General features: G+C 62.0%; 1 protein-coding gene across 2 annotated transcripts; it reads left to right on the forward strand.

The window, feature by feature from the left end:
* The first annotated feature begins 226 nt into the window (after positions 1-226).
* On the forward strand, positions 227-10,082 carry SH2D2A (SH2 domain containing 2A). Of its 2 annotated transcripts, XM_042976714.1 has the most exons (10): positions 227-540; positions 1,057-1,217; positions 1,503-1,646; positions 1,933-2,114; positions 3,056-3,145; positions 3,286-3,454; positions 6,784-6,924; positions 7,136-7,441; positions 8,957-9,128; positions 9,602-10,082. In XM_042976714.1, exons 1-9 carry the CDS (start codon positions 507-509, stop codon positions 9,122-9,124), a joined length of 1,395 nt encoding a protein of 464 aa, XP_042832648.1. In that variant the 5' UTR covers positions 227-506; the 3' UTR covers positions 9,125-9,128; positions 9,602-10,082. The 2 variants fall into 2 exon arrangements, with proteins under 2 accessions (XP_042832648.1, XP_042832650.1); XM_042976716.1 differs by lacking the exon at positions 1,503-1,646 and having other exon boundaries at positions 6,781-6,924.
* The last annotated feature ends 860 nt before the right edge of the window (positions 10,083-10,942 follow it).

Raw genomic sequence — 10,942 nt, forward strand, 5'->3', positions numbered from 1 at the left:
TCATATGTCCTGAGAGCAAACTCCGGAGTACAAACCTCCGAGGAGCCCAAAGCCCAGGCACCTAATTAGAGCTTATCCTGCTGAGGTTGACATCCACAATTGCCACTGCTCGTAACAGAAGCTGAGAGAGAGACAGGGAGAGAGAGAGAGAGAGAGAGAGAGAGAGAGAGAGAGAGAGAAGGGAGTCCCAGTCTGGAGTGAGGGGGTGGAGGAAGAAACAGGCGGTTTCAAGGTCAGACGACAGTAAGGACTTCCCAACACCCAAGCCCAGAATGACACAAATACCGCCACACCACCACCAGGTTCAGCTGCCTGGCTTCCGGGGGAGGGACAAGTGTCTTACGGCTTTCCATGACGTGGGTCCTCTGCCAGGGCTAGGGCTGTGGGTGAGGCGACATTTCCTGCCGTCGGGGGCCGGGTGACGGAGATGAGTTGCTGAGTGTGCACATCTCCAGGGAGCACATACACATCCCGTGCTCCGGGGGCTCCCTTCTCAGGCTGCCCCCATGGAGCCCCCTCTGGCCCAGATATGCCCCCAAGGTAAGTGCGAGGCCGGGGACCGCGAGGGGGAGGGACATCAAGACCCCCTCACCCCTGCTGTCCCCAGGCCAGAACCTGCAGGGCCGGCTGGCAGGGCGCCCACAACCCCCTCTCCTTGGCCGGGGCTCCAGTCCACTCAGCCAGGGGGACCCAGGTAGCAGCGTCTACGGGGTGCTTCTTAGAGAGGACGGGTGCAGAGGAGAACCCGGGCCAGGAGGCAGGCAGTCCTGGGCCATAAAGACACGGCTCTGCCCTGAGGAGATGCGCCACCCCCCACCCAGCACTGTGGCACTTCCGGACCATCAGGAGGCCCCCTGGCTTCCCAGTCCTGTCTCCCTGGCCGGTGGGCACCTCCTTGTCTCCCTCCCCTCCCCCACCTCAGAGACCCCCTGTGGTCCCGCCTGCATTTCTGCTCCCATGACTGTCCCCGTCCGTCCTCCAGATCCCTGAGATCCCTGGTCAGAGGCACGCAGGGCCCTCACTGAGAAACCCCAGCTTCCCTCTTTGCGCTAACAGGAAGTCGCGAAGCCCCTGCTGCTGCCTTCAACACCTTCCAGAGGGTGGAATTGCCCCGCAGGAGCCGCTGCGGCCTGAGCGTGTCTCAGGGGCCCGGGCTCCGGGCCCCGAAGGCTGAGGAGGCCCAGCCCAGCCCCAGGGTCCCCGCTGTCCGTGCCGTGGTGAGTGGGAGCCAGGCGGACACATCTTCCTCACCGGCTCCCATCCCCCCAGTGACCTGGGGCCACCCATGGACTGGGGAGGGAGAGGGGATGGGGAGCACCTCCGTCATGCTCATGCGCTATATTGCCCCCTCACTGTTCCTCTGTCCCTGGGAAGCTCGGCCTGAGTCCGCAGGGGGCCAGGGTGCAGGGAACCGAGTCCCGGAAACAGGCATCCGTGTCTCTGGCCGTGGCCTCCGTCCGTCCGCCCGGCGCATCTCTGTCTCAGTCCCTCTCACCCACCAGGACATTAGGAAATCCTCCCTGCGGACCAGCCCAGCCCCTCCTGCAGGAGGCCGAGCCCTCCCTCCTCCCATCCTCTGGGTTGGCCCGCAGCATCACCTCCTTTCATCCCAGGGGCCAGGGAATGACTTCCTGGTCTTCTCGAAGGTCTCACATCCACTTATGCACAATCTGTCAGCTCCCAGCTACTGGATGAGAGGCCCTCAGGGCCGGAGGGAAGGGGAAGGAGACCCTCTGGAAACCAAAGCAGGTGTTGCTGAAGGAGAGTGTTACGCTAGGCCTTGAGAAGCACTTTCTGGGCAATCATAGCATAAAATAGGCAGCGGGGATAGAGAGCAGGGGTGAGGATGAGAAAGTGGCAGCTGGCCTGGAGTCAGGAGAAAGCCCACTAATCGCGGCTACTTCGTCCTCCTTGAACTTTCCCCTGTTCCAGGCCTGTCCTCAACCCCCAGGGCCTACCTCCAGCCCAGACACTGAGAAGGCTGAAGAGGTGCCTGGGGAAGGCGGCCAGTCCCTGCAGGCCGAGACCCGGGCTTGGTTCCAGAAGACCCAGGCCCACTGGCTCCTGCAGCGCGGGGCAGCCCCCCCCTGGTTCCATGGCTTCATCACCCGGAGGTGAGTCACGGGGAGGAAACCGGCCCAGAGACGCGCGGGACGTGCGCCGGGCCCCGGGCGGTCGGGAGTCCGTGGAGGCTACAAGTCCACGGACGAGTCCTGGAGGCTCCCAGGCCATTCTCTAGGGCATCTGTCCTGGGAGGGGGGGTGTCACTGGAGAGGCTGCAGCCCCCCCCCACTTTGTGCCTCAGCCTCCTGCCCTCGTGGTTCCCCACCCCCCGCCCCCACCACTGTCTCCCAGGGTCTCAGCCTCTCCAGCCCCTGTTCTGCCTTCTCTCCCCCCCCCAGACCCTCCCTCCTCAGTTTCTCAACTTTGCCTTCTCTCCCCCCCAGCCCCTCCCTTCCTCAGTTTCTCAACTTTGCCTCTCCTGCATCTTTGGGGGCCTCCTCCAGTTCAGCTGGTGACTCCTGAAATCTACAAGTCTGGGGGCGCCTGGGTGACTCAGTCGGTTAACCATCTGACTTGGGCTCAGGTCACCATGGCTCATGAGTTCAAGCCCCGCATCAGGCTCTGTGCTGACAGCTCAGAGCCTGGAGCCTACTTCAGCCTGTGTCTCCCTCTCTCTCTGCCCCTCCCCCACTCGTGCAGGCGCTCGCGCGCTCTCTCTCTCTCTCTCTCTCTCTCTCAAAAATAAACATTAAAAAAAACATTGAAACCTACAAGTCTGTTACCACCCACCCCAGCGCCTCCAGGCTGCCCTCCAGGGTGAGGCCTGAGGAGGATGCAGGGCCGGGAGTTCCCTCCCCCACCGCCCCACCCCCCTGCCCCGGGCGGGACGGCCTGTTTTCTCCGGTCCCCGGCGCGTGGGAGCAGAGCCGCGTCCTCTCTGCCACCTGCACCCTTCTCCCGCCACTTCCGCCTGCTTGGCTGGGGGCTGGGGTCGCCCTCGAGAGCCAGAGACAGGTGTGAGGCTGAGGAGCGTCTCCCCCATCGCCCACAGGGAGGCCGAGAGGCTGCTGGAGCCCAAGCCTGAGGGATGCTACTTGGTGCGGTTCAGCGAGAGCGCCGTGACCTTTGTGCTGACTTACAGGTGAAGGGCAGGGTTCGCGCCAGGTGGCCCAGAGGCGGGGCTTCGGCGGGGGCGGGGCGGGCTGGGTGAGCGGGTCGGACGGAGAGGGCAGGGGCGGGAGGCCGGGCCTGGGTGGCTCTGACCCCACGGGCACCCGCCAGGAGCCGGACTTGCTGCCGCCACTTCCTGCTGTCCCAGCTCGGGGACGGGCGCCACGTGGTGCTGGGCGAGGACAGCGCCCACGCACGGCTGCCGGACCTGCTGCGACACTACACCGTGTGCCCGCTCAGCCCCTACGGGGAGACGCTCAGCGAACCCCTGGCCCGCCAGGTACGCCCCGACCCTGGCCCCGGGGGACCCAGGCTGCAGGAGCCGCCTCCTCGGGACCCACGACCCAGCCATAGGTCCCTTGCCCACATGCGTCCTGGGGAATCCCTTGGAGAAGGATGAGTGCTGGAGGAGGGTCCCTGAGGACAGCAGGCACAGGGGTCCTTGGTGTTGTCAAGGGCCTATTTACTGAGCTCCTGGCTTGCACCAGCTGCTGACAGGCCCTGAAAATAGAACCATGGGCAAGGCAGAAGGGCCTCAAACCCACAAAGCTCACTTAGCAGCAGCAAAGACGGCTACAGCACAGCAATCGGGTGCGATGAGAGGGGACATGCAGAGTGGGGTGATCCTGGGCTCACTTGGGGGGGGACCGTGTCAGGGAGTGCCTCCCTGAGGGGGCTCAGGCAGTTCTGGGGACCACCGTGTGCCAGGCCACGGCCTGGGCACCGGGAACCCAGCAGAAAAATCCAGCAGAAACAAAGTGACCAAAACGGCCCTGCCTTCTGGAACTTCCGGTCTAGCGAGGAGATAGTCATCACATAGGACAGAGAAACAGATCATCCATAATATGTCCAGTAGGAGAAATGCATGCCAAGAAGACAAGCAGCAGGGGGACCTGGGGGGCTCAGTCGGTTAAGCGTCCAACTTGGGCTCAGGTCATGATCTCGCGGTTTGTGGGTTTGAGCCCCGTGTCAGGCTCTGGGCTGACAGCTCGGAGCCCACAGCCTGCTTCGGATTCTGTGTCTCCCTCTCTCTCTACCCCTCTTTCGGTCTCTCTCTCTCGAAAAAAAAAAAAATACACATGAATAATTTTTTTATTAAAAAAAAAAAGACAGGGCGTAACAGGGTGGGGCTATTTTACAGAGGGACATCAGGTCAGGCGGCTCTGGTAAGGGGACATTTGAATGGGGCCTGGATGAAGTAAGGGAAGGAGCCACGCAGACAACTAGAGGGAAAACATGCTAGGCAGAAGGAACAGCAGGTGCAAAGGCCCTGAGGTAGGAGGGTGCCTGATGTGTGTGAGGAAGAGTGAGAACAGTCAGAGAGGTAGGAGGTGAGACCAGAGAAGTGAAAGAAGGGGCCCTGCAGACTCTCATACGGATTTCGGATTTTATGCTGAGAGAGGTGAGGTGGCACCGAACAGTTACAACCTGAGGAGTTGGCAAGTTTGGGGGGGGCGGTATTCGGGGTATTCTAGAACCTGCTTCAAATTCTACGTCTTCCTCTCTGTCTGCCCCTCCGCCGTTCACATTCTCTCTCTCTCTCAAAAATAAACATTAAACATTTTTTTAAAAAACTTAAAAAAATGGGGATACCGAGTAGGTGGTTGAAATGCGTGGGTCCAGAGTTTGCGACAGAGGTCTGGGCTGGAGAGAAACACCTGGGATTCATCAGCATCTAGAAGGACCGATTCAAAAAGCCTTCAGGGGGCGCCTGGGTGGCTCAGGAGGTTAGGCGTCCAACTCTTTGATTTCAGCTCAAGTCACGATCTCACGGAGTCACTGAGATCAAGCCTGAGTCAGGCTTGTAGTGACAGGGTGGAGCCTGCCTGAGATTCTCTCTCCCTCTCTCTGCCTCTCCCCGCTGGCACTCGCATGCTTGCTCACTCTCTCAAAAGAATTAAACGTTTTATTATTATTTTTTTAATGTTTATTTCCTTGAGAAAGAGAGAGGAGGGGAGGGGCAGAGAGAGAGAGAGAGAGACACAAACACAGAATACGAAGCAGCCTCCAGGCTCAGCGCAGAGACCGACGCAGGGCTCGACCCCACAGATCTCGAGATCATGACCGGAGCCGAAGTCGGACGCTCAACTGACTGAGCCCCCCAGGCGCCCCAGAAATAAATGTTTTCAATATTAAAATAAATAAATAAAGCCGTCAGGAAGGGTGAAATCTCACTAGAGAATGAGCAGAGGTGGAAAAGAAAGGAATACCAAGTCTCCAGCACTTAGAGCTTGCACAAATGAGGGCAAAGCTACAAAGAAAATTGAGATGGAGAGACGGGGGGCGGGGGGGTGGGGGGACCAGGGGCGTGTGATGCACTGGGGGCCAAGCAAAGAGAACGTCTCAAGGAAGAGCCGTGCAGGTGGGTCCCATGTTGACCACTGGACTTAGTCAGAAGGAGCTCCCTGGTGGCCTGGACACAGTTTCTCGGGGCCCCGACTGGAGTCAGTTCAAGGAAATGTGCCCCATGGGCCTGCACCGGGCGGTCGAGTCCTGTGTGGAGCTTCACGGGGAATGGCGGAGGCCGTGACCCCCAGCAGTGGGAACGGGGTGCAGGGAAGTCTGGAGGTGAGGGAGCCAGCGGAAGCTGAGGAGCCAAAGGCAGAGCTCTACGAACCGAACCGCCCACCGGCACTCCCGTTCTCTGGACTTTGGACTTTATCTGGGAGTGACGCGGTGGCCACCAAAGGATTGCCCCGGGGGGACTTCTTTAGCTCCGGCTGCCCTCAGAGAGAAGAATGGGTTAGCAGGGCAAGATGAGACAGGGCAGGACCTAGGAGGCCGGAGCTGGTGAGTGGCCGCGGCATGCAGAGAGGGGTGCACATGCGGAGATGCTGAGGCAGTGGAAGGAGCAAGGCCTGTGCTCCATTAGGTGTGGGGGGTGCTGGCTCCCAAAATGCTGTCCCAGCAGCGGGGGGGGGGGGGGGGTGCCGCTTTTTAGTCATAAAGGGAATGCAGAGAGAGGAGGGGGCTGAGGCAGGGAAGGGGGATTCTGATGTGGATCCTTGAAGCGTGCAGCGTTTGAACACGCACTTGGCGGGTCGCAGAAGCATGAGACAAGCTGTGGCCTAAGCCTCTCAAAGCCGTGGGCATGAGGAGAGCCCGGGCTCTTCGGAACCCAGGGCTGAATTGCTGAGCTAAAGCACAGCTGCCATGGGAGGGAACCTTCCCACAGTAAGACGCCTCTCCCTGGAGGCGGTCTCCCTGCCCCTAAAATACATAGCTTAAACCTCCATAAAGTACTCCTCTGACACCTGCAGAATAAACACAGGCATGGCAGTCTTGGAGATCTGTCCCCGGGCTGGAAATTTTCAGGCTAAAGACTTGTAAAGCCTTGTTGCATTTTTGCAACCACAGGCACAAATGGAGACGGGCCTGGCCCTGCGTTCCAGGCAGAGTTAACGTCAATGCCAGATACAACCCGTGACCAAAGCTACTTTCCCCCTGTTGGACCCCTTGCCATCTCCATTCCCTGTTCCTCACCCAGGGAACCCAGCCACCCCAGATTTCTGTGCCCCTCCCCCCCCCATCCTCCACTAGCACCTGCCCACCCGCCAGCCCGCCATCCCTCCGGCACCGAGTCCCTGAGGTCTCCTTCTTTCCCAGCAGACTCCTGAGCCTGCAGGACTTTCCCTAAGCCTTGAAATGTCAGACTCCCGAACAAAAATCCACCCTCAGTACAGCACCATCCTCAAAAAGTCGCTGAACGCAGGCCCCACGCAGAAGGAGGGCGCCGGGGAGCAGAAGGAGGTACTGCGCTGGAGGGGTGCCCCAGAGAAAGGGGGGTTGGGGGCAAGGGAAGGGAGCGGCGTGGGGGCGGGGCCTGTGGGCGGGGCCCGCGGCCGTGGGCGGGGCCTGCAGGGCCCAGGCTGGGACTCGGGCCCCAGCCTCCGCCCGCCTGGGTTGCTCTAACGCCCCCTCCCCCCATCCCACCCCACCGCGGCCTGGCCTTCTCTCCCAGCCTCCCCAGCCGCCCAGGCCCAAGCCTCCCGTGCCCGCCAAGCCTCAGCTGCCCCCCGAAGTCTACACAAGCCCGGCTCCGAGGCCCCGCCCGGCCCCGCCCCCCAAGCCCTCCAACCGCATCTACCACGAGCCTGACGAACCCATCGCCTTCTACGCCATGGGCCGGGGGAGCCCCGGGGAGGCCCCCGGCAACGTCTATGCCGAGGTGGAGGTGCAGCTGGCGCCGGGGGCTGGGGGCCCGCCCTGCGCCCTCGAGCACCCTGCCCTGCGGAAGTGCCGCTCCAGGCCTGTTCCCCGAAACCAGGTAAAGGGGTGCCCGGAGAAGGCGGGCCGCAGGGGGCGGGGGCGCCCGAAGACCAGACTCAGGACGGTGGCAAAGGTCCTCAGGTGGATGCCGGGGTCAGGGTGAAGTCAGAGGCCTCAGGCGACGGGGGAAAGGCAGAGGCTGGGGCTGCCAGCGGCCCTTTCCCAGGCCCAGAAGTGGCTCCTGCCTGGACGCCGTCCCCTTTGTCAACCCCTCCACTTCTCGGAGGAAATAGGGGCTCAGGCCCCGCCTCAGCCTTCCCGCCCCCCGCCCCCCCCAGCCTGCCTGTCTCGCCCACCCAGTGCCTCCCACGTGTTCCCCACTGTGCCCCGAATCTTGACTCCCATCATCCCATCATCCTGGTTGGAACTCGGGCCTCTTGGGCCCTGGCTCCCTCCCCCCAACCCCAGCCCTGCCATTCTGAGTCCCTGGTGTCAATTCAGAGGGAGCTCTGGGGAGAGCCACCTGCACCCCTGCCCCTCCACCCCCCCCCCCTCCCTCCTCCCTCCCCCGCCTCGCTGCCTTCTCTCGGGGTCTCAGGGGTCTCAGTCCAGGGCGGTGTTAGACCTTCCGGCCACTCCCACCCTCTTCCTGGGCCTCTGCCCCCTCCACAGGCCCCTCCCCACCCTCCCTGCTGGTGCCCCAGGCCTGCCTCAGCCCTTGAGCCTGTACCCCCCCCCCCCGCATGCCCCGCGAGGGGTGCTCCTGCTCAGCCCCCAAGAGCCCCACGGCCTCCTGAACTCAGCATAGCAACCGGCTCTCACCCTTCTCCCCAGATTGGCCCTCCTGTACTTCCCATCGGACCGATGACCCTCCAGCCACCCGACTGTCCAGGCCAGGATCCCAGGGCTTCCCTAGACACCCCCTCCACGCCACTACTCCTCATAAGCCACGGATTCCTGCTGGGTCCCTTTCCCCAGTTTCAGCCCCATCACCCCTCATCACGATCTTCCAAGAGCTTCTTAACTGGTCTAACCCCCAACCCCGCCACTTCCGATCCACTCTGCCCCAAGGAAGCCAGAAGGGTCTTGCTTAATCAGTCCGTGTGGCCCTCCACACTGGCGGAACAGGGGACCTCCTCCTCAGCCTTCCCGCCAGCTGCTGCGGACCTCCAGAGCTATTCCCGCCTCAGACCTAGTCATCCTTCCGGCCAGCTGGCCTGCTGCCTCCTACGCACTTCCCTGACCCCACTACAGAGGCATCCACTGTGCCTCCCAGCACCTGCCACTCATCACCTGGGACGCTGTCTCCCCTCTTCCCCCCGCAGAGTGCACGCTCCCTGAGGGCAGGGGCTGGGACTCACTCAGCTGTGTCCTGAGTTCCCAGCACAGTGCCTGGCACAGAGCAGGTGCTCAGGAAATGGTTGCTGAAGGAATGAGAGGGGGTGAGAGCCTCTTCTCCGCAGGCCGACATCTGTTCCGACCAGACGACCAGACGATAGCCCTGGAGGCTTCAGGTGAGCCTGAGAGGCGGAGGGTAGAGGGTGTGACCTTGGGATCGCCCTTTTCTCCGCAGAATCCAGCCGGCCAGCGACTGCATTCTGAGAACTCTGTGACCGGACAAGGCCCTTTCGTGCCCCACCAGACCCTGCCCCGCTGGGGGCACACCCTCCCCCACAAGCTTTCTAGACAGAGGACGGAGGACAGAAGCCAGGCGTTGCTTCCCCTGGGGCCTCCTCAGTAGCCCGGTGAGTCTGCGCCGGGGGAGGACAACCCGGGACCCCAGGTCCAGAGACCTTTGCAGGCGGGGCACCTTCTCAGGAAGTGTGCACGGAACACACTGTGGGCGATCAGAGCCAGAAAGGGCCTCAGCCATCATCTATCGCAAAGGTGGCAGAATGGTGTCATCTTGCATGCCAACTGCAATCCATTGGTCGTGGCTGCCTAGGGCACCACGTTGGGAAGGATGCTAAGGTCAGATCTGCACTCAGCAGAAAAGGGCACCGTGATTGATTAGTGACGTCTGCTACGGGCAGGGAGGCAGGAGCAGTGTCTCCTCTGCCCTTACAAATCTGGGCCAAGTTCCTCACTGCGCAGATGAGGAGACAAAGCCAGAGAGGGATAGCGACTTGGCCAAGGCCAAGGCCCAGAACCCAGGCTTCCTACTTACCCCGTTTTGCACTCTGTTTCTTACCCCACGTGCACTAACTCTTTTCCACAGGAAATGTCAGAGATTTCCTCAGATGGGAAAGCTGGCTACTTCTGAGAATTCCACTGCATGGGGGCCCGGGTGCCGGCTCCCTCCCCCAAATCGCAGCTTAGCCGTGTTCCCTGGACAGGTCTGCCCCCCTCCACCCTGCAAAGAAGCCTGGAGTTCAGAGGAGCAGATGGCGAAGTCCCTTCCTCGTAGGGGCACACCCACTGGTTCCCTCCCCAGAGTCCTTGAGAATCTGGTGGCTCGGTGATCTCAGTGATCCGTGGTCCTCTGCGGAAGTGGGCGAGGCCGCTGGGCAAGGGCGGCCGCTGCCGCCCGCTGCCTCCCGCTGCCTGGCTTCTCCTGGAGTCTGATTTCCTTGGCCCTCTGAGCCTTTGAGGTCTGGGCCCTGGTCCAATGCTGCTGTTGTCTGAGGAATGGTTTGGCGAGAACAGATGTTAGAACTTGTTTGTTGATTCTTGTCTGGCTAATAAATCATCGCCAACCACCTCTCCCCACAGGGATCCAAGGAGCGCACGCTCCTTCTGTCTGTCTCGGGCTCCCTCTCTGTCCTATTGTGGAGGGCAGGTGGTTCGAGCACCACTGCAGTGGGGGGGAGTGGGTCTGGGGGTTGAGAGACACCCGGGCAAGGGTCACAAATCGGGGGGCCGGGAGACTCCCGGGTAAGGGCCCACGGAGTGTTTTGTTCTTAGCAGGGCCGGGCGGGTAGCCAGGGGCAGAGGGGTGGCTGGGTCACTTGGGGGTGCCAGGAAATAAAGGGGGGCAGGGGGGAGAGCGGTTGAGGGGTAGGCCCTGTACCCCCTTCCCCAGCCCCCCTGCCAAGCACAGGCCTGGGGAGGGGAGCGTGCGTTGGTGACCTGTGTATGTGAGCCCCTTAGGAGGATGGGGGGCCCTGCAGTGGCTCTAAGGATCTCTTGTGTCTTCCCAGCCTCTTGGGCTCAGGCCTTGCCTCAGTCAGGACCCCATCCTGTCCCCTGCCCTCTTGTGAGGCTTCCTCTCCACTCCACCTCCCCACCCAGACCCACTCCGTCCCTCTCCCTCTGCCCTCTGCCCCTGCACGGCTCCACACCCTGGGCTTCAGCCTCCTGGAGGAATCTGCCGAAGGCCACGTTCTTCTCTCAGACTGAGGGCCCTCTGAGGCAGGGCTCTGGGGACTCCGGGGTCCCACCGGTGCAGCCAGTTCTTACAGTCATTCCTATGGGAGTTTAGTCAAGACAGTGCCTATCAGGGTCCCTCCTCCCGCCAAAGGCCTCACCGCCCCCCCCCCGCCACCTGCCAGGGGCCCAGAAACCCCCCAGACCCGTCCCCAAAGCCATGCTCCCTAGGCCTGGGCGCCGCCTGCCGCAG

Source organism: Panthera tigris, chromosome F3 (assembly GCF_018350195.1).
Source record: "Panthera tigris isolate Pti1 chromosome F3, P.tigris_Pti1_mat1.1, whole genome shotgun sequence".
Classification (NCBI taxonomy): Eukaryota; Metazoa; Chordata; class Mammalia; order Carnivora; family Felidae; genus Panthera; species Panthera tigris.

Bases quoted from the DNA above. Each gene is read 5' to 3' on its own strand.
- SH2D2A (XM_042976714.1), top strand. From the start codon at position 507: ATGGAGCCCCCTCTGGCCCAGATATGCCCCCAAG. The intron at 541-1,056 runs GTAAGTGCGAGG...TTGCGCTAACAG, and splicing joins GGCCCAGATATGCCCCCAAG to GAAGTCGCGAAGCCCCTGCT. The intron at 3,455-6,783 runs GTACGCCCCGAC...CTTTCCCAGCAG, and splicing joins GCGAACCCCTGGCCCGCCAG to ACTCCTGAGCCTGCAGGACT.